General features: G+C 31.2%; 1 protein-coding gene across 9 annotated transcripts in view; it reads left to right on the plus strand.

Moving 5' to 3' along the window:
• The window catches only part of LOC143239618 (zinc finger RNA-binding protein-like), a 76,369-nt gene extending 53,462 nt beyond the window's left edge, over positions 1–22,907 (plus strand). For 4 of the 9 annotated variants that reach the window (XM_076480933.1, XM_076480909.1, XM_076480918.1 and 1 more), the window contains 9 exons: positions 1,080–1,175; positions 3,009–3,204; positions 3,860–4,013; positions 9,139–9,224; positions 12,951–13,046; positions 13,339–13,450; positions 14,790–14,887; positions 15,327–15,462; positions 22,118–22,907. In XM_076480933.1, coding sequence (XP_076337048.1) covers positions 1,080–1,175; positions 3,009–3,204; positions 3,860–4,013; positions 9,139–9,224; positions 12,951–13,046; positions 13,339–13,450; positions 14,790–14,887; positions 15,327–15,462; positions 22,118–22,185 — 1,042 coding nt within the window. In that variant the 3' untranslated portion in view covers positions 22,186–22,907. Of the gene's footprint in view, positions 1–1,079; positions 1,176–3,008; positions 3,205–3,859; positions 4,014–5,556; positions 5,642–9,138; positions 9,225–12,950; positions 13,047–13,338; positions 13,451–14,789; positions 14,888–15,326; positions 15,463–22,117 lie in introns of those variants that run through there. The other 5 variants (XR_013021284.1, XR_013021288.1, XM_076480941.1 and 2 more) reach the window with 3 other exon arrangements.
• The last annotated feature ends 798 nt before the right edge of the window (positions 22,908–23,705 follow it).

The raw sequence follows: 23,705 nt of genomic DNA on the forward strand, positions 1-23,705 counted from the left end.
TTTTATAGTGAGTAATTTACATTAAATGTAATACTTATTGTAAGGGTGGTGAATGAAGTAGAAAAGAGATGTGTGAAGAAAATGTCACCTTTCTCACACTAGGGGGAATTCAGGATTTTTTAAAAATATTGCCATATAATATCAAGAACTTAAAATATATGTTATTAAAATATGCATTATTAGCTAAGATTTCTTTTTGTAATATTGTTATAAAATAAAAACTAGTTTTATAAAATCTTGAAAGTAAATCGCTAAAACCACATGACATGCATAGTGCCTGGGTAGGGAGGGTTTGTTATCTGAATTTTTTGTGAATAAGTGCTTTTTGGATAGTTTAGGCACTGTTGTTATTGCTAGAACATTTATACAGCTGGAACCACATATTTGTAATGTATTCGAAAATAAGTTAATCTTGATGGAGTCCATATTTAGTTAAAATTAGTATATTAGATCTTTGGAAGTTACTTTGTCTCTGAAATGCCTTGTGGAATTTTATGTTAAGTTATATGTAGTACTGGTGGTACTTAAACATAGTCATAAATCTCATTCTGAAGAAAATTACGATTACACTTCTTTATAGTTTATGGAGTTTTAGGTGGTTTTAGCTATCAGAAAGTAACATTATAAATTGTTTATCAGCCATGATGGTACGACAATACTATTATTTGACAAATTGCTGCACTAAATTGATTGATATATATTTCTGTTTCAGTGAGATGTAATTTTCAAGATTGATTTGTATTTCAATCAATAATTTATTATTTGTAAAAATGTCTTAATTATTCATAATGTTTTGTGTTCTAAATATTTTTTTAATTCATTGTATTGAGGTTGAAAGGACATTATAATGTACATTTTGAGAAGTCTTAATTTATCTGCTGAGATGTATTTGCTGAGCATTGTTTCATCACATACTACAGTTTATAAGTGGTAAAGGAAGTTCATTGGGGATTTTTTTTAATTGGAAAATACATTAATAAATCCAAGCTGCTAAGTGCAGTTCTGAGCTAAATGTAAAATGAATTATACAAACTTATTGAAGGGTAAAGTTTGTATATTTTTTCTTTTTAATGTTTTAGTCAAACTGCTGAAAGAAAACAGGAAGAAACTGTTAAACCCCAAAAAGAATCAAAGAAAAAGGAAACAAAAGATGTAAAAGTAGAAAAAGAAACAAGGTGTGATAATTTCAAATATTTTATATGAAAAGTGTTATATCAGGCTTAAAGTTTCTTTTGATAATATATGTTTATTTAGACCACACAGTGAGACATCATAGTAATTAAAAGTTAATGTTACAGATGTTTGTTAAATATTATATTAAAGGTATAAAATATGATTAATCATTGGAAAGAATGGATTTGATTAAGAACTGGAAAGGACAAAGTTAGAATTATAATATTTGCATTATTGTTACTTTCTTTACCCTAACTAAATATCTGGTTTGTTTGAGTGACCTTGTAAAAAGCATAAAAAATACAAAATAAACTTCACTTATCCTTTTTCTCTTTAGAATGATTAAATAGGTTATGGCTTGTAACAGTCTGCATCTGTTTATATTTAGTGTCTAACTAATAATTCTGCCACAAGTAGTAAATCACTCGGTGAATGCATAGCTGATAATGTTAACTCATGAGCCTACCTCATGAATTTTTATTATTATAATTGTTTATTCATTCTTACCTTATATAACTTAATGTTTCTAATTTTTTACACCTTACTTTACTTTTATAATACTAAGTAAAAAAATGTGTGAAGAACAAGAAATAGTACTGCTTATTTTATGATTGTGTCGAACAATTCTGAAAAGGTTAATATCTGTGTTTTTTTAAGGGTTATTTGTAACAATTATATTTGCTAGAAATTGTTGTCAAATTTTTTAATGCAGTCTATCTGCTGGTTGTACAGTGGTAAAACTTTGAATTTATAATGCCAAAATCAAGGATTCATTCCCTCTTTGTGGACACAGCAGATAACCCAATGTGGCTTTGCTATGAAATACACACATTTAATGAGGTTTAATAGTAATGCATTACATTTCATCAAAAATTCTTTAACTAGTCATTCTAAACTTCACAAAAGTATTACAGTTGTCATTTCCAAAGCTGACCTGCAAGTGCAAGATTTCTAAAATACCCCTAATGTTATCAGAATAGCAAATGTGGGGTGCCTGTAGCTAAAAACAATAAGGCATAAAAGGGGTCAAAAAATGAAATGGTCTAGACGTTTGTATAATGACTGGGTATTTTGTAGAAGGTTTCAGAAATAAATAGTGGGAGTGAATAGCTGTATCTGCTCAGCTAGACTGATGACTATCACACAGAGCTGTTCCACTTTGTGTAATTCTTAACCCCCACAGCATTTGACCTTTCCAACTGAAACAAAATTCTCCATATAATACACTCTGTCTACCCCTTTAATTTATTTATGCTTTCCAAGATTTGATGGGACATTATCCATTTAGCAAAATACCATACTTTCATTTTGGGTTAAATTTGAAATTGTTTATTAGTTTTAATTAGTCTTTATACCACTCCTGGTACTTATGTACTAATTTTAAGCATGAAATAACCACAGAAGATATATTTAGTATGACAGTGCTTTGTATACATTTACTTGTTTAAAATGGATGTTGTTGTAATTTTAAGTTTGTGGACTGTTCCTGATGATGAGAAACTCACTTGAAGGAAGGTTGAAACATTGTTCTCTCCTTATCAATAAGTGTTAGTACCCATACCAGCTGTTCTGAGATGCATTTGTGGGCTATATTTGTATTAGAATTTACTGATATGACAAGACATTAAAGAAATTATACTGTGTACTTTTTTCTAACAAAAAGTTATGATTTTGAACTACACTAAGTTAGATAATTTGTAATGAAAAGCTATTATGAAGCACAAATGTTTACTGTGTGTTCATTTTTTTAATTTTATGATAGGACAGGAACTTTTTTTTTGATATGAGCAAAATAGCAGCTTGTAATAAATGAATATTGTTCATTATTGTGACAGCAAAGAGGAGAAAGAGGAATCTGACCAATCAGCTCATTCACAGCGTGTGTTGAAAGGTGTCATGCGTGTAGGGGGTTTAGCAAAAGGCTTGTTGCTCACCGGGGAAACTTCAGTTCAGCTTGTGGTCATGTGTGCAGAAAAACCAACACGCACGTTACTGGAAAGAGTAGCCGACAACCTTCCAAAACAAATTGATGTAAGAACAGCTAAGTGATTCCAGTTGTTATTTGTCAAAGAGTTATTTAAGATTACTCAAAACTGTGTATTTTGCTTGTAAATTATTTGGAAGATTCAGGCAAATTTACAAAATGGAAATGTTTAAAGTAGCCTTATAGTTTTTATCTTTGTCAAATTGTTTAGTTTGCATGATGTCTGCAAACTTGCTTACATGACTTCAGAGAAAAAATGTGATTTTGATGCACTTACAATGAGAAAGAAACATTTTATTGAAAATATTCTTTCAACAAAGTAGGCTAGCATATGACATCATTAAACTTGTGATTGTATTATTGCTAATAAGTTACTGTCTAACCTGGCATTCAGGTGAATGATTATGGGTGTATATCTTAATGGCAAACTATACAGCGATTTCACATAGTTTGTTGGTTTTTTGTTTGTTTGTTTTCCATTATGAAGTGTAAAGTTACAAAAAAAAATCTGATTTTAGATTCCAGAGCATTCTGTGTTGTTTTTATATGAATTGTTGTAGTTTCAAATGCATGTTGCTTTTGAGTTGTGTGTACAACTGTCCACTGAACTGAAAAGAATTAAAGATGTTTATATGATGTAAAAATAAGAAAAAAAATTCTAATAATGTTTAAATGTTCTACTGAGATCATTTTTTATAATAGGAATTGAAAACCAAGATAACTTACAAAGTAAAGCTCTGTGTTGAGGAAGCAGCGATTGTGGTTCATGCCAAGTCCAGTCCAGAGGTGACAGTAACTGTAACACTAACCTCACCAATGATGAGAGAAGCTAAAGATACTGAGGGAACAGCTACTGGTAAGGCCTTCTGTGCAGTTGAGAAATGTCATAAATTGTACCTGTATTTTTAGTTATTTTCATTTACTCTTATGCTGAGGTAAATTATTTATAAAGAAGAGTAAGAATTGAAGAAAACTACAAATATTTTTTGATATTATCTGTGGAAATTGAGTGGTTTCAAATATGAAGTATTTAATTTCAGTATATGATATTTGCTCCAATGAATATTGTTTAGAAGGCTTCAAAAGCAATGTAACATGACCAATGCTGCCTTGGAGTCACAAATTCTCATAACAGACAGGATTGTCATAAATAGTGAAACACTGTTGATTATTAAAAAGTGTAATAATGGGAAACCTATTTTGTTAATATATATTTCAAAATGAGGAATTTTTTTTAACCTGTAATATTTCTTCTGATAAAGTCAAACCCTTCCTTAATCGGTAATCAGGAAGATGCTTGAAAATACCATCTTTCGCATATTATTTTAATATCGTGACAAACATTTCATACTTGATTATGCTTCAGTTTTTTAATGTTTTTTAATTCATACTGCACAAAGAAATCAATTGCATCAGTTCTAGGTCTGTATGTGATAAATAATTTTTGACTATCCCTATTTAGCAGTTATATAACTCGTATGACTTGCCAGTCAGGCAGTTTTGAAGTGATTTATTAGATTTGTGATAAACCCTTTATAAGGTGAAGGACCAAACCCTTTATGGCTAAAGAATTAGTACGTGTATTAACATCTCAGCAAACAGCTTTATTCTTCTATGATTACACTCAGTATCCACTGACATATACTGAATGCATCTGTACTTAAAGTAGGAAAAAAAAAATCAAATGAAGAACCATTGGTAAGCAATGAACCACAAACTAGGATTAGAAAGACACGGTATATTCTCCTTAGACACACACACACACAGCATTCAGTAAGAACATGAATTAGGGTATGTAAGATTTTGTTATAATGCATATTTAATTTTCATTACCCTATAAGATGCTTATTTGTAGAAGAATGGTAAATTTTCTTACAATATGCAATTTTTTTCGTACTTCTAACATTTTGTGAAAAATACAAATTTGTTAAAACTTCTGAATTTAATTATTTTCTCCTAATTATACTTTCTTTTCTCAAAAATATGAGTTGTGCTAAGATTTAAGTTTTGGCTTGGAACTTTCATTGAGTACATTTTAAGGCTTATATTTCCAGTAAATCATAATTTTATTGTGTGTATGTGAATAAAAGTATGTGTGCTAATTACTCTTATTTATGTCAGTTCATTGTGGTAAGTTGTATTATTTTTTTTGTCTGTAAAAATAGTCTCATAAAGTTAAAAGTATTTATGAGATGTCTAGTCTGTTTCTTTTTTGATGTATATCTAGTGATTTCGATATGTTATTGTTAGTTTTAACTATTAGCAGACATTGAAATTGTTTCCATTTTGACCAACAAGCATATATTCTAACAAGATACATAATTTTTATCTGTTGTCTGTAAATCAGAAGCCACTGCAGTTAATTGTGTTTAGTAATCCATATGCTTTGCTTTGTTTAGCTGAGAGACAGATTTGTCAGTCCGACATGTAACGGTGATCAACACGAGTGGAGAATGCTCTTTTGTGTTTGGTGAATAAGAAAGGATTTTTGATCTTATGGACACTGTGTCATAATCTTTAATATTTTTTATAGATTTGCTTTAAAATCTGAATATTGTTTTAAGTAGGCTTTAAAAATTGATTAGAGAAGCTGTAAGTCTATGATTATAAGTGTTTAGGTATGATTGCATGACCAAGAAAGTAACTTATGGGAGTAAGTGGGAAGGTCTGTCAGTTTGGCTGTTATTTTCATGTTTAATAAAGAGAGAAACAGCTAGTTGACTTGGAAATTTTCCTGCTCGTGATTCAGTTGATGTTGCAGAAGTTTTGTTGAGGCGTTATGTGTTATGATACTGTTTGTTGGGAATAATATATCCATACTTCTCAGTTCTTATTGCTACAGAGCTGTGAATCCAGTAACCAAACTGTTCAGAGTTTGTTTTTTTTACATATTCTTACTGGATTATCTCTCTCTCTTGTACAGGCCTGGTATGGCCTGGTTGTTAGGTTATGACACTTGAATTCTGGAGATTTCATGATCAAAATCTGTCGCTAAACATGCTCATCCTTTCAGCCATGGGAGGTTTTGTGAGTTGATAGTTAATTCCACTATTATTGTGTAAATAACAGCCTTTCACTTCAGAATTAGTGATAATTAGTGCAGATAGTCCTTGAGTAGTTTTGCATGAAACAATAAAAACAAAACTGTTGAAGATATTAACAATCAGTTTTGATCAATTCTTAGCAAATATGAATTTTTTTTTTAAATCATCACTATCTGAAAAATACATGTACTTAATTTTATCTAGAAATATTTATACATCTTTTGGTGTATTTTCTAAAAATAAGTTTATAAATGTTTTATATCGTAATCTAAAGGAAAGGAAAAAAAATGAATGTAAATATATTCTAGAATATAAGAGAGATAACGAGAAAGGTTAATTTTACATGTCTTCTACTAATGATTTGAATGTAGAACAGTATATAAAACTTTGTCTTCATGTTTCACACTAGTGGTTTTTGACTATTATATGTAGGTATCTTTATGAAGTTGTGTGTGAGCGTGCATGCTGTGTTTATATGTTTTTTTTAATTCTTCAGTGCTTCATAATACATTAGTGGGATTTTAATAAACTATAAACAATTCACATACTATGTTTTTCACCTGTAAGATGCACTGTTTTCTTTCAAAGTACCTTGAAAAATTCTCATGTATCTTCCAAGACAAAAGTGATGGGTTATGGAAAGAGGTTAGCGTACGGTCTTCTGAAAACAGTCTCTCGTATAGATCGTAATCCCATTAATTACCAGTTACAAGTATTTTCAATATCATAAAACATTTAATTTAACTAATATTGTCAATATACTGTGAAGAATATGATGTATTTGACTGTATTTACTCAGTTGAGAAAAAGTTATAGTTACATCAAAGTGTTGGTTGCTGAGTCAAAATATTTTTGTCTTACCAAAATTAGACAGCCTGGCATGGCCAGGTGGTTAAAGCACTCAACTTGTAATCCAAGAATCGTAGGTTTGAATCCACATCACACCAAACATGCTCGCCCTTTCAGCCGTGGGGGCATTATAATGTGATGGTCAATCCCACTATTCATTGGTAAAAGAGTAGCCTAAGAGTTAGCAGCAGGTGGTGATGACTAGTTGCCTTCCCTCTGGTATTACACTGCTAAATTAGGGACGGCTAGATAGCCCTCGTGTAGCTTTGTGCAAAATTCAAAACAAATCATTCCAAAATTAAGGTGCATTTTCCACAGTGTAACATCTAACAAGCTGTAAAACATGGTTTTATGTCAGGTTTTAACCTTTTCACTCCTTAGTTCAGTATTAATCCACCCATGATCTTTCATTAATAAAAATTAATAACTTATAAGTCTCCAAATCTGAACACACAGCAGACATACGTTTCAACCACACATCTCACTAATCATAAGAAATGCGTAAGTATAAGTTTGATTTTTTTGACAAGTTTACAAATTATAATGAAATAACAATCAGTATGTTACATAATATACTCTGACATTTTACAGTATGCTTGTAACCTTTAGTCTAAAAGTTACATTTCGTAAATGATTGACCTATAGCGGACACTGGATGTTACTCAAGATATGTTTATATCTCTCTCTCATTCTTAAAATATCTAATATATTGTTTATTACATAAAATGTGGAATTATCCACTAAAGAGACATGCATTCAATTTTTAAACAAGTTTTTTATCTTTACAAATCATTGCCTTTATTTATGTATTTCATTCTAATGAACGATGGTAAAAAATTACTACACAACAGGAAGAATGTTGCAAGCAGTCCTTATGAGAAATGCATCAAGCAGTATCCCACTTTCTTAAAAGAAATGGTTTAGTAAAATATCTTGTGAAACATTATAACAAATATAAAGATACAGTATTATTAGATCTTATGCATAATATGTATGTTTATCATGTAAAACTGTTTCAAATGCTAAAGGCTAGAGTGCACAGTTAGACATCTAGTTTGTGCTATTCGTGAACTTCATAACTGAGAATGGTGGCCTTCTCTGTTAGATGTCAATTTACCATAGCGAGAATTTTTCTATGAAAGTAACAACGTGAACAAAATAAACACACCAGTAAGTCATTTCATTACATATTTATAGCACAGAAACAGTACAAGGCTGTTTACATTATTTCTGTTAACAATTCTCATAATGTACCAACAAAAACATTTAAAACTTTCTATTGTATATAAAGAAGAAAGGAAGTTCTACAGATAAAAGTGTGAGAAAGAAAATGATCCAATGTTTCAGATTATGTATAATTTTGACAACTTTTAGGAACAAGAAATTTAAAATAAAAAAATTTTGTGGACAGAATTTTGCAGTTCTTGGTATCACTGAATTAAAAAGTTACTATTTTTAAACCATCTCAGTTAAAAGTAAAGTTGACATTTCTTCTAAATCTATGTTTCTGGTCTTATGTCATCTTTAGTGTCTGTGCTCAAACAGGACATTCATTTTACTCGTGTATCGTGAATAACAATTCTGAAAAGAGGCTGATTATGAAAATTTAAAGCTGATGATTAGATTTTTTAAAGTTATTTTATTATAAACAAATAATAAAACTTAATCAAAAGAAAGTTTATAATGTCAATAGTTTATTAGTAATTTTAATTTGGAGAAAATATGTGGGTATGCATAACAAGTTTAACACAATTTTTCTCCATGTGTGACCCAGAATACTGTGGCTGAAAAATGTTGATATATGTAAATTATGTCATTTAGAAAATTTTGTGTATTTGTAGAGAAGGTTTTGAAAAAGTAAGTTTCATTAAGAAAAAATGTAATGAAAGGAAGTGTCTTAAGATATTTTAGTCTTAAAGTCTTGTAGAGGTTTTTTTTGTGTAATGCCTATTTATTTTTAATAAATGTTGGCAGTGTTGGTCTCTTTATGTTGAAAGGACACAGTTCTGCTAAATTGAAGATCAAAAAACCTTTCTTGTGTTAGTGTTTGACCAAACGCATTAATATATACTATCATCTGGTTTCTAGAGAGTGTTAAAGACCCTCCGGATGTGTTGGACAGGCAGAAATGCCTGGATGCCCTGGCCGCCTTGAGACATGCTAAGTGGTTCCAGGTTTGCAACCTTCTACTTTTCAGCCTCTTGTTGGTGTTATCATAATATTTGTTTAGTAGTTTCACTGGGTGACGTATAGAAAGGACAATGTTGTTTTTGTATAAGAACAAGTCCACCTAACATTTTTTAGTGGAAAAGTTAGATTGACCAGTTTAATGTTTACAGTATCTTTTATTGCAGTAATAAAATTGGAAAAATAATATTTGTTTTCGGTACCTTAAAGCCTTGCTTATGATTTTAATAATGTCAAGGTTTTTATAGGTATTGTATTCACTTGCATATGATATAAACCAAGCAAATAAAATGTTATAAGTGTGCCCTAAAAAATGTTACATGGATTTGCCAATATTTTGAATAGTAAACTGTTTTTAGATATTTTTATATAAAAATATAAGCGTAATTAGTTTTGAAGGTTTTGTTATCTTAAGCTTTATTTTGAACACTTGAAACATTTGAACAGATACACATCGGCAGCTTGAAATAATATGCTAGCGTGTAACACATGAGGCTGGAAAGTTGAGAAGTGAGATTCACTAATTGTACTGTTTAAAATTCTCTTGTATATATTGTAAAGACTTCTAGCCAAAAATGAGCATTCTTTTACTCACTTCTAGATATAATAGTTAGGGTTAAGTTTTTACTCATTTTTAATGAATTACAGAGTGCCCTCATATTTGTACAGTTATGAAAAATTATTCCCTGAGAGGTTACATTGCATGGTTATCATTTTCCTGTTTTGAAAGAACAGAGCTTTAGTAAACATTCTGTATTATTTGTTTTGCCCAGCAAGGCAAGTTAAAAGCTGACACATTTTTCTTATCATTAACATTTTTGTAATCATTATAATAATGTAACATATTTTAAACTCTCTAACTATTTATTATGTTCCCAAATTATTGTGATTCTAAATTAATTTTCTGTTTGTAGGAAAAGAAACTTGCTTTGTATTTCTGTCTCTTCTTACCTTTTGTTAAAGTTTCTTGCAAAATGATTAGCTGTAGAATGTGTTTATTTTAACAGTTCTTCAATTGATTGGTGAAGTAGGCATCTTCTAACCCAAGCCTAGAAGCTCTGTTCCTTGGGCCTAATTTTATTAGTGGCTGGACAGGTTTACATTCTGATTTTACTCTCTCCTTGGCTAGCTTGTTGTACTATTCTTTAATTAGTATTCCCTTTTATTTTATCAGTTTATTAGTTTATTATCATGATTTGCGTAAGATCAGCATATGGTTGAAATCACCTTGATATGAAAAAAACTAAATGGTACAAATTTAAACTGTATTATTACTATCCAGCTACTAAAAACTGGCTTTTTTTTTTTTTAATACATTAATGTACCGAAAATGATAAAGAAATATGCAGCTTTAGAGAAATTTAGATTCAACAGTTTAAAACATTTAATATTTACATTACAGGACTTTAAAAACATACCACTTTTTGTTTTGTTTCTAAATCATTAAAGTTTAGTTTGTGCTCGATTCCTTAGCACTCGACTGAAGCATGACTCTTCCCAACAGTTGTTTTTTGCAACTCACGATGGTTGTTAATATAAAAAAAAACAAATGTAATTGTATTTTTGATGCACTGCCTATAATATAAGTAATATTATGAGAAAAATATATGAAACATGTAATCTTTCTTTCTAGAATAGCACTTTAAGAAGTTGGTACTCTCTTTATTTTAAAAACTGTTTCCACATTGTTTTCTTTATGTGAATTGAACTGTTGTGAGCAATTTGACAGTTGCTGATACAGCTTGATCTTGTTATAGTGGCACCTGTAACCCTAACCAGCTAGTTTACAATTTATGGTCTAAAAACTTTAACCCCTTTTTGTTAACAGATATAGCTTGTTTTGGTGAGTAGCTTTACTTCTCGAGGCCTGATAGTCCTGGAGACTTAGTTGTGGCCAAATGAAATCTTCATCTATTGAATAACTTCAACCACTGATGAAATGAAAACATTGATTACATGATATTCTTATGTAGCACAGATATTTTATTAAATAATAATATATTGAACTTGATTGATTTTGAAATATTGACTGCTCTGCACTTTGAAACACACTACTTATCTGAACAGAACACAAAAAAGAAAGGCATAGTTTACTTGTACACTTTGTGTCAAATCTTTGCAGTTCATGTGTGTAACATCAGGTCACACTAGAATATGGTAATTTTTTATTTATATTTATATATTGTTACACCTTAAACTCAGTTTCTCCTGTCCATATATATAACAATGCATCACTGTTATGTTTGCCTTTTAGTTCTGTACTGTATTAGAGATGTATAAGATATTCATTCTTGAGAGATTTTTTTTTTCTTTATTTCATTAGCCTTCACTTTGATGCCCAAACATTTATAATTTAGTGACCAGAAATAATCTTTTGAAAGCTTTCATAATGATAATGCTTTTCCATAAGAAGGTTTCTCTAATGAGAATTTGTTAGAAATTAGTTTATATCTACTTTTAGAAATGAAACATTTGCACAACATTTTCTGAAATTAGTATTTCATCATAAATCATTATATAACTACACCATAATCAAATTATATTGTACAAGTAAATTAATCATAAATGTATGAGAGGAATCTAGGTTTTTGTTGAGAGGTGAAACGTTTTTAGTTTTTTTTTTTGTTTTTTTTTTTTTCAGTAATATAATTAACCTGTTCACTGCAACTAGTACATATGTGGCCTCTTAAGTTTCTTTTTTTGATTATGTCAACTCATCAGAGTTAATGCTATCTAGTAAACCCATAAAATAATCAAGTTTTTTTCAGCTTCAATGAAACTGATTGCTGAAGCAATAAGATATCTTACACACCTCTATGACATTTGGAGAGAGACTTGTGAATAAAAAAAGTGAAATAATCGACTTGCCATGTGAAAACATGTAGTGAAATCTGCGTAGACAACATTACCACAAAACTTTGTAATCTAACACCTTGTGCAAGAATTTTAAAAGCAAGAATCCATCTGTAAAAGTTGCAGTGAAAGGGTTAAACATCTAACATTTCATAGGTTGATGGTAGATGTTCTTACAAAATTTAGCTTTCAGAAGAAACCAATTTAAAAAAACCACAAGCTGTTAGATATTCTAGATATAATTGTTTAAGTTTATATTACAGACAAAATGTAATTAATGTAATGAACTTGTAACTTATAAATAAATGATCTTATATAAGAGATGTTAACATATGAAATAAATACTTCACTTTAAATGAAATTTTGTTGTACAAGTGAATTAATTATTATAATTGGAGATTATTCCTGGTTTTTGTTGCTGGGATTCACAAAATAATAATATACTAATAGGAGTAATAATGATGTTGGGTGTAGTAATTTCTTGTTACTACATGCAGTTGTACTTGTTCCAGTGAGATATTGCAAACATTAGTAAAAAAACAAAAGGTTTGTATCATTGGTGAGTCAGGCAACATTTTGGTGTTGAGTTATTTAAGTGGGGTCTTTGCGTATCTAAATCCTGTGTAACATAAAATATTATATTTATTGATTTTTATTTACAACAATTTAGTGATACCAGCCTAAAAAAATATTAAAAGATCAAAGCTAACAGATTATTCCTTAAGTTTTAAAAACCTTATACCAAAACATTTTTTGCTGTATAAATTTTGCTTAAAATTGTGCCCTTTTTTGTTAACTTATGTGGAACTTTTAGGAAGTTATTATTCTTGTGAGATATTGTATTTTGATGCATATTACAGGCTAGAGCAAGTGGTCTGAGGTCTTGTTTAATTGTTATTCGAATAATGCGAGATTTATGTCAGAGAATTCCTACCTGGAGCAAATTAGATAACTGGGTAAGCCTAACATAAAAAATTTGACTGTTTTGAAATGAAAATCATAAAATTCCATGATAGATTAAAAATATTGTTTTCTCATTGCCTGAAATGTTGCTTGCTGAAAATAATATTTCAGAAATTATTGTTTTTGTCATTTAAAAAAAAAAATATATACTGTGATTTGTATTATTTGTTTATATATGATAAAACATTTATGAATTATTTCTTGATGATTAAATAGAATGAAATAGTGTTTCATATATAGTCATTTTAAGTGGTAAATATAAGTTTTTACTTGTATTTAATACAGGCATTAGAACTCCTTGTTGAAAAGGTTCTTAGTAGCCATCCACACCCTCTGAGTGTGGGTGATGCTTTACGCAGAGTCTTTGAAGCTGTAGCATCTGGAATTCTATTATCAAGTTTGTTTGTTTCAAATTTCTTTTCTCGTGAAGTTATACAGAGCATAAGTTAACCTCTTTTTATTCTAGTGTAGTTTAAAGAAAATGATTTTACTTTGATGGATCTAATAACTGTCTGTTAAGTTGGTTAAATTAGACAGATATTGAACAAATATTTATTAACTTTTGTTGGAACAAGAACAGAAGAATGTTAGAAATGACGTTCGGATATTGATAATTGTTTAGAAAACTGTGTTAAACTATTAAAGAAGAATCTATCAGGAGTACTTTGTTTTGATAAACAAAGTGTTTGGTGTGGGTGCAGTACTGACTGATAGTGTAGTGTATGTGTACTGTATTATAAATACTAATTATACTTTTCATGATTTTCATTTCTTGTTTCTGAACTATTTTGTGTAATTGAAAACATTACATAAAATTATTTTCAAAAGGGAATACCAAATTTCCATTTTTCTGGATTTAGCCTGCCATTGTAGCCTCAAGATAATTTTAGACATAGAATAGAAATAGTAAAGTTTTAGTTTTTTAGATCTGTTTACATAAACGTTTAAGTGTTGCCTGAGTGAAGAATGGTGAACAGTCTTTATTCTTCTTTCATGGCAAAAAATAGGAAGATATTATTATTACAGATAGCGCCTTATTAAATTCACAAAATCAAGTTAACCTAGAAAAGTCAGGTAAACGTTTAATGTTATTATTTTTAATGCTTAATATTAAGTGCTCAGGTATTGGTTTGTCATTTATTTTGGCACAGAAGCTTTTAGTCATGAGATTTGTTTTAAGGGTTTAAAAGGTTTGTAATGAAAGTTACAGCTTTTTATCAGTACAGGAGGTAAAATCTGAATATTACTGATAAAACTAGCACACAGTGAGTATATTTAGGAACATTTTAAGTGGTTTTGTGAAAATATTTAGGAAAATAATTTTTGTGAACTAGGTTTGAATTTTAGAAATGTTATGGAATGACTCACAGTTATGTATTTTTGTCACCTAAATAAAAATATATTTAGCATATAAATTTCAGGTTTAACTATTCATATACCTTTAATACCAGCAGGAACATGAGTTTTAAAACATTCTGGATACAGTATAAATATATTTGTTTTTTGTGGGTTTTTTTCCCAAAGTTATCTGTAGACTAACTGACTGTTCTGCTTTCAGTACTGTAATTGTCTTTTAGAGGATATGAATTTGGTATTTTTGTGCAATCACCTGTGTGGTTATTGTTCTTTAATGGAAAATGTAAGGAACGTAGGAACATAATTCTTATGTTTATCTATAATAATATTTTTTACTACTTTCTCTAGAATGATCTTTTATGTTTCCCTATTCATTACAGTTGGTCCTGGATTGCTAGATCCTTGTGAAAAAGATACAACGGATGCAATTATGAAACTAACCAATCAAGAGCGAGAAGATATTACAGCAAGCGCACAGGTGAATACTTGTTTTTATGGTTTGCAGAATTCAGCATTTTGCAGTTGATAAAGCATAACATTTGGTTCAAAATGCTTTAATCTTGAAAGGTTGGATGACTTTTTAACTGTAGAATTACAATAGTTTCAATATGTACTTGGTGTTACTGGTGGCATTATTTTAATTGGACATCTTTCTTCTTTGTGTTGTATGTGTTATTGGTAGTAGAAGTTTTATTTGTATCTTTGTTAGTTTTCTTCACTTATTACAATCACATGAAAATATTTGTGTAAATTTGTAGATTTTTTGAAAATTGAGTGAGGCTGCATGACAATAGTTTGCTTATCTTTTAGAACTAGAGCAAAATATAAACATGTTTAAAATTAAAACTAATTTGTTTAATATTTTAGAGATTTTTTCCATTGGAATATATGATGATAATATTTATTTTTCTCCATAGCACGCTTTGCGATTAATAACATTCCGCCAGATTCATAAAGTACTTGGTATGGATCCTCTTCCACCTCCCAAGTTTAACAGGGGGCAGTTCAGTCGCAAGCGTCGTCGAGACAACAAACCAGAAAGTAATGAAGAAGGTGAGTTTATATATAAACTAGCTTCGTCTGGTATTCCTGCTCAGTTCCCACTTTTTTGATTGGAATGACACACTTCAGATGTATGTTTACTTTTTTAAGCGTGATTGCAGTTTTTAATTGTGCTTTGTTTCCTTTTCAGTTGAAGTTTATTCTCATAGTTTTTTAAACTTTGTGTTTGTTTTCAGTTGTTTCTACAACTGTGCATTCAGCTACATTCTTATTTCTGAATTGCACATTTTTAATGGGATGGAAAATGATGTTCCAACCATGGGTGACAGTTTACACCTTCTAATTATTACAGTTTTCTTTCTTCCCTTTCCCCTGTTCTTTCTGAAAATTTTCTGATCAACTAAAATCAAGTGTAAGCATGGCCCATCCACCTAGTTTGTTGTATCAGTGTACCTTGGCTTATGACTATGCCTCTGATCTCTTTTTGGGTTATAAGCATTTAGATACTCTCTTTACCCTGTAGTGCACAAATCTTGGGTCTTTCTTGCAATTCAGTTAGATGCAGTTTTATAGTATTTACCTTTATCTGATCTCACTTTTATCTTACCTTTTCTCCCTTCAGTCAGTGTCTGTTGACTTTTCAGAAGTGCTCATGTTCCTGTTTTGGCAGCCATGGCTCGTATATCAGCCTCTGCCTTTTCCCTCAATACCTGGCTCTTTTGGTGTTAGGACTTGTTAGAGGGAAATGTTTTAGTGGAAGGGGTTTGTCGTCCATTTCCTCCTTACTAGGTCTCTGACTCCACCCCTTTTATACATGATTCTGTCTTTGGGGTTGTCTGAATTGCCTAGAACAGGGGTTCCCAACCGGTGGGTCGCGACCCCTGGGGGGGGTCGCGCATCCTTGGCAGGGTAGTCGCGTAGCCTTGTTAGAAGTAGCTTGGGATAACATTAATTTTATTTCATCAATTACATTTTCAAGTCGCGAGTGCCAAAAGGTTGGGAACCCCTGGCCTAGAATCATGGATTGATGTAGCTAGGTTACATCCATCCTTATCCCCCCTAGCCACACCACATGTTTCTCTTATCCTCTCATTACCTCTCAGGATTTACTTCCACTGCTTTCTTGCTGTCCTTCTTTTTCAGATTGTCTTTTACCTTCCTCAAGGCATTCACATCTCTGTTTGTTCAGATGCCAGCATTATTGTTTACACAACAGAGGTTCCCTGTCCTTTGGATCTAAATTGGTCCATTTCTTAACCATGTGGCATTTCATAACAGACCATGAGTTCTACAGATCCTATCTTCAGTTCCAGTCCCTATCTCTTTACCCTTCCCCAATTTGCTTTCCTTCTCGGGATCCTCAGTTGTCTAGCCAAGGTTGTTTAAGACTTGCTGTGCCAAGTAGCAATTAAGCAGGTGGTTCGCACTCATGGAGATTTGTGTTTGTCTCTTCATGGTTCCCAACATGATGGGTGATTGGAGGCCAATTATAGAACTGTCATAGCTGAATTCATTTCTGGAACCCTCTCATTTCACCATGAAATCTTCTCTCATATTGGTGGGTGTTTTCACTGGGATTCTGGATGACCAAATTTGACATGATGGATGCCTATCATCACATTCCCATTGCTCCAGTGTCACTGTTTTCATCAGTTCATTGATAAGCATTAAGTTTTCCAGTTTAGGGCTCTGCTGTTCTGCCTCTTTTCAGCTCCTTATGTGTTTTGTCAAGTGGTTTGCTTTAACACCTTCACTCACTGTGTTTTCACATTCATCATCATATGAATGACTGACTCCTTATCTATTTCTATTTGTAATCAGTGAATGACACATGTTTACTTCTACAAGAACCAGCTTGAGTGGGTTTTCTGATCAAAGTGGTAAAGTTTGTTCTTACTTTCACCCAGTATTTGGTTTATTTGGGGATTTTCTTCAATTCACACCTCAGTTGGGCCCAGACTTCTCTTCATCTTGAGGATATGGAATGGTCAGTTCTAAAAGCTCTTAACTCTATCTCATGGCTCAAGAGGTTCTATCTCTCTTAGGGATTTGGGCTTCCATGGAAGCTCTCATTCCCTAGAATTATGCTGACATACATTTACTTCAGTTGGAACTTCTCCCTAGATCCCTTGTGGACCATCCTGTTTTCATTCATTCTGTGATTAGAGAAGATTAGCTTTGTGATTTGATGAGGATCATACCACAGTGAGGATCCCATTCCTCCAACTAACAAAATTACATCTGCTCATGTATACATTTTGGTGGATTGAGGGACTATCTTCAATTCTCTAGAGATTTCAAGTCTGTGGTCTCCATACTCTATCAACATCCTCAAGCTTTCGTCAGTTCATCACACTTTGACCCACTTTCTTCTACTCCTGCATGGGTGGGTGGTTATGATCCACTCTGATGATTTCACTGTCATCAAATTACATCACCAAGCAGGGTAGAAAGAAATCCAAACCTCTGTGTTTTCCTATTTTGTATCTTCTTTTTTCGTTTTGCAATCACACCATGGTGGTGTTAACTTGCCATGTTCCTGGAGCCATGAATCTGTATGCAAGGCTTTTGTCAGTTCCAGAACCAAGTTCCTCCAAAGGAGTGATCCATTCATCAACAAGTTTTTCAGTGGGTGTGTTCTCAATTGGGGAAATCATTATCGATACCTTTTACACACACTGAAACGCTGAACTTTTCTTTTGATCTTGTATTCCAACTCATCATTTCTGGGTGAAAACATGCTCAGTCAGAATTGGAAGGACCTTCACCTCCACCCCACCCCCCCTTTTTTTTTTTTTTAAGTTCTATACCTAATCCAGAACATGCCTTGTCTCGCCCTGCTGGTTGCTCTGTATTGGCCTACACAGCCTTGGTTCCCTCTGCTTTGGACTTTGCTTGCAAAAAGTTCCCTGCCTTTACCCCCCTGTCTAGGTCTTTCCTTCATTAACCTCAAACAGCCATTGTTCATCCTGATATCACCAAATTATTTTCATACTTAAATTTCGTCTGGTCTCAGGGATTAATTATTAAAATATGGATTACTAGCCAAGATTTTTACCTTGTATTAATTGGTATAACACAAAACAAAAGTACTTGAGTAAAATTTTGAATGTAAAACAGTAGAATTTTGTGTTATGTTTAGTGAAGGATACTTGTAGTAAGAGGATTAATGAGGTTCGGTCTGTTTTTCACAAAAGAGAAACATAGTCACCCATTGTACCCTCTAGTGTGATGTTCCTCTGGACCACACTTCTCCTCCTCAGTGTTACTATAATTATTAGGAGATGAGGGTACAATTTGCTCCCTAGTGGTGCTTCTCCTGCAGTTTTTCTACCTGAGCAGCCCACTCTCATTAAAACTAATAAATATTTTGAGCTGCCCTCATAATTCCAGATTAGGAATGACAGTACTCCAGTGTGTGCAGAAGGTGTCTCTCTCTCTTTGTTATTTCTAGTTGCAGAAAGTTTTTTCTTGCTTCTACAGTTGGACTTGAGAGACTGTCTGTTTTGTAATAACCAGCAGTGTGATGTTCTTGTTCTGTTCCTACAGTTGTGTGAATGCTGTTTGTCCTCATAATTCTGGACTAAGGATTCTCTATCCTACATTTACAGTTGAGTGAGTTCTGATTCTGTATGTAATACTGGTTACAGAATTTCCTGTTTTTATGGTTGAATCAAGGCAAGGTAAAGTTCCTTTAGTACTGGGTTTGGTTTGCTGTACTTCTTACTTCCTTTCTGTAATTATGGTTGCTTGACATACTTACTTGCTCTATTTACTTACAGTTGGAGTTAAGTATCATTTGCATTGATCAACATCAGACATGTAAAACTATACATACTATAATTATTTATTCACCAAGTGTATCTTCACAAAAATCAGTAAACATTTAAGTAAACATTACAGATGGATTGTATTCAAGAAAAGGTATTTTAATAAAGCATTCCTTCTAAAGAATTCTCTCTGAATTTACCAAACATTTGCAGTCAGTCCACACAAAAGGCAATATTGATGTCTAGAATGCAAATATTTTTCATTTTACTGTTTTCATGTTTCATTTGCATGACCTCAAAGGCTTCTAATGAAACATCTAAAGTTTTGTGGCAAAACTTTTTAACTGTTATTTCCATTACCCTAATACTAACTATAGAAAAATCATGAATGTGTGGTGAAATGAAAAATATGAAACAAAATGAATAATATTTTTATCATATTATTCTTTAAATTTATCTTTTTTGTAAAACTTTCATTTTTTTTTAATTTACTATCTCAATCTTTAGTCTTTTCACATCTATTTGAAGTTTATGGATTTATTGTTTGGACTCTGAACCTTTGTCTTCTTGAAAAACAATAAATCTCAGTAAAAATCTATTTATCCATCTGTAGTTAAGACCATGAGTAAAATGTATGATTCTTTGTGATTGAAAGCTAACCATTGAAAGTAAAATTCATGTAGCTTTCAAACACACAAAATATGTCAGGCTCTAGAATAAGATATCTGAAAACAACTATAATTTATTCAACTTTCTAAGTGAGCTTAAATAAATCTAAGTGCTTGGAGGAAAGAACTGTTATCACCAAAACCAAATACTTTTGTCAACTAATGGTTTACCCTGGGTTTTAATAGTAAAACTAAACAGTGCAATGTAAGATTTCTATAGAGGAGAAACCATTACTTTTGTTGGTTTTAAGCATGTTTGAGAACCTTGTAGAGGCTCTTAATAGAGAGTTGAATATAGATGTATGGAATTTCTCTGATGGATTTTGACAAATTTATTAATATAAATTTATTTACTTAATACCTACTATAATTCTGGCATAACAGCTGTAGAACAAAACTTGATATGGTCAAGTGCAAAATGGCTTAAATAACTCCAACTTATATTGTTTCTCAAGAAGCATTTATTTTCCTATTATAATGCTATATCATGATTTAAATATGAAATAATTAAACCTGTTTTAAAGTAAGTTAGGTGTGTAGCAGAAGTTGTTTATAAACATGTTTTCTACTAGGTTTTAAACTAAGTTTTATTATATCATTTTGATGTCTGTGCGAGTCTACTGAACTGGAAGCCACGTTGCATTATACAGTTGCAAAGAGATTTATTACGGTTTTTATCACTAGCCTGCGATGCCTTCAAGTTGGGATATAACAGGTTACATCACACTAAGACAATTGGGATTCAAAAATTTGATTGACTAAAATTGATAAAATTACACTTGTTGCAAGGCTCAAGTTGGCACTGTTGTGTCTGAAACTATTATAACTTTTCATCTAGAAAGCTGTGAGTGCTATATAATGCTAAGAAAATAAATAAGACCTTTATTAAATTAACTTTTGTTTCATGTGAAGCCACTCTGATAAGAATTATGAGCAAAAATTAGGTATATCACTTAGAAAGATTAGGTTTATGATGTTATTATGTCATTGTTATTATATATGATAAATTATTGGTTATCAGATATTTATTTCTGTAGTTCTAATCATGCTAGTGTGTGATTGAACTTAACTGACTTTGGTGTAGGTACTTGCAAAAGTGGATAACTTGGAATGTTGAAACACACACACACATTTATCTTAATAGTTCTGTTAATAGCATTATTTTCCACTGTTGGATATAATACATTATTAATATATCATATCCTGATATAAATAGACCTGAATAGTTTAAAAGTTAGGTGTTTTGTGTGTGTGTGTGGAATTTTTATTTCTTTCAGTCATCAACATTTTTTATGAACATAACACTAAAATAGTCTTGCATTAAGTTTGAAGAAGAAAGAATATTTTTACTCAAATACTTAAAGAAGTTTGGGATCATAATGGAAATAATGTTAAGTATTTTACAGGAAGTAAGCCTTAAAAACATTATTTTTCACGTCACAAAATTGTACTATAATGGAACTCTCGCTTATATCATACTGGAAAAACATTTTTGTTATGTGATATGCAACTGCCAACTTTTTGAAATTTTTATCCTGCATACATGTAGATTTGCAACAGAAGTCACGATTTTACCATTTTTGCCTCCCTTGGATTATCACCAAAATTGGCATGGAGGTTCATTAGGTCCATGGGGAAATATACACACATTTTCAATTTTTTGCAGTTTTTAATGAGTGTTTTGCAGTTTGTTGTTTTTTTCTTTCCACCACTTTGTGCCTCTCAATGGACTTCACCAAATTTGGCATGGAGGTTTGTTGGGTCCATGAGGAGATACATACAAATTTACGGATTCACCTTTTGTGCTTTGCTGTGGATGTTTTCAATTATATATGAAGGAAACAACTTTTCAGGATGTAAGACGAGCTTTCATTAATCTTTAATTTACCATACTTCCATTCAGGTTATAAGTGCAACAAGCTAGTACATTTAATGTCACTTTTATATTTGTAACAAACTCGGTACCATCTTTTTGTAATGAAAGCATGAACTGCACATGCCCTGGTGAGTATTATCATTGGCTGTGAATCCAAAGATCTTTGGTTTGCATTCTGTTACCACAGAATTGCTCATTGCACTTGGAATGAGCCATATAAACAAAATGTAGAATATATTAAAAGTGTGTTAATTTCAGCTACAAACTTAAGTAGGTATAACACCTAGACAAATATTTATAGTCAGTGCTACTGTTTTTATCCTTTTTAAGTGTAATTGTATATCAAAAACTTTGTGTTTTCCTTTGTTGTAAAAAGTTAAATGTTGTTTTAGGTTCAGAGGGAAAGAAAGACAAGAAAGAATCTGAAAATAATGTTGAAGAAAACCAAGAGAAGGTGTAAAGAACTTGTATTTATAATTCAAGGACCTAATGGAGGTTTAGGCAGAATTATCCAGTCATTTGCACATTTTCTTCTTGTTTTTTTCATTTGTCAGTACTTGTTTCACCATTTCCTGTAGTGCTTCTAGTTTTGCCAAAAGTGTATTTTGATAGGAAATGATTTTTCAAGTAATCTGTATTTGCAGTATTAGTTTTGTTTTAACTGTCATTGTCTCTAATGGTATATTATGTCACTGAAAGGTTTCATAACACATTTTTAGTGGAATGCATTTCCCAAATCTTTGCTTGCAGTCAATCAGTTTTCTGAATTTTAACTTCAAGTTTGCTTGTGAGATATTTGAAGGGAACATTAATATTTTGTCATCACCGTACAGACCATATGTCGACGTTTTACCATTTAAGGTTACATGTGTTGTTACATTACAATCCTGCATGCTTCTCGCTTTATTTAGTACCAGTTTAGTCTTTCCTCTACAAATGTGAAATTAACTGTTCATGTAAAGAACAAAGTTAATAAATGTATAAACTTGAAGAAAAAAGATAAAATAATCTCATTTTTACTTTAATCTAACTATTAATTCAGTTTTCTGTTCAGATACAAAATGTATAAAACATGAAAGTTATCTTCTTGGATTGCTCATTTAAAAGGTTATTTTATATTAAACATGACAAATGTATTAATCCATAAAGTTTGTTAAAATAAAATGAAGTGCTAAAATAAAAGACAAGTAACAAGTAGCTGATTTGAATTGGAAAATTTTAAGCATTCCTTTACGTGTATGTGAGTGTACCAAGGAATTACAATCAGCTAATTTTATCATTTTTATTAGGTATTGTCTTTGGCTTTGCTTTAGTATGAAACACTTTCGTTTAATTTGTTACATTTGCTCCAAAAGTATGTAAGATCACATTTTTAAAGATTTAAGATTTTACATGATGTACATATATCATTCAGAAAGAAAAAATGTATTCAGGCATAGCAGAAAAGACAGTTATAAAAAATGAAAAAATATTGTTATGGCTTTAATTAAACTAATTTTGTGGAAAAGAAAAATCGTAAGATTGAAAGTATCAGACGTAAGAAAAGAAACTGGGTCTTAATTTGTAGGGTAAAAGAGTCCTGTATTTAATTACAAATATTTATTAGGAAACTGGTAAGAGCACCAGTTTCAGAAGTTCTTAATGAGAATAGTGGAACCTATTCAGTAGAACAAACATGCGCACTGTGGAAAGTTTATCCATACGTGGTACAGACAGAATAAAAAAAAGTATAACTTAATTCAGAATAATCAAGTAAAAACCTTTATTTAATCTATATTCTTGTCCACTAGGTGGACTGTTCTGACTAATACATCACAAATGGAGTTAGAAATAAAAATAAAGTAGAAATTCAGAAGAACACAAGTGTGTGTGAACTTTGTTTTTAACTGTAAGTATTGGCCAGAGTGATTCTATGAAATATTTAGTTTTTGTTATCTTACACTATTTCACTGTTTACAAACATTTTGTAAAATGGGAAAA

Source organism: Tachypleus tridentatus, chromosome 2 (assembly GCF_004210375.1).
Source record: "Tachypleus tridentatus isolate NWPU-2018 chromosome 2, ASM421037v1, whole genome shotgun sequence".
Classification (NCBI taxonomy): domain Eukaryota; kingdom Metazoa; phylum Arthropoda; class Merostomata; order Xiphosura; family Limulidae; genus Tachypleus; species Tachypleus tridentatus.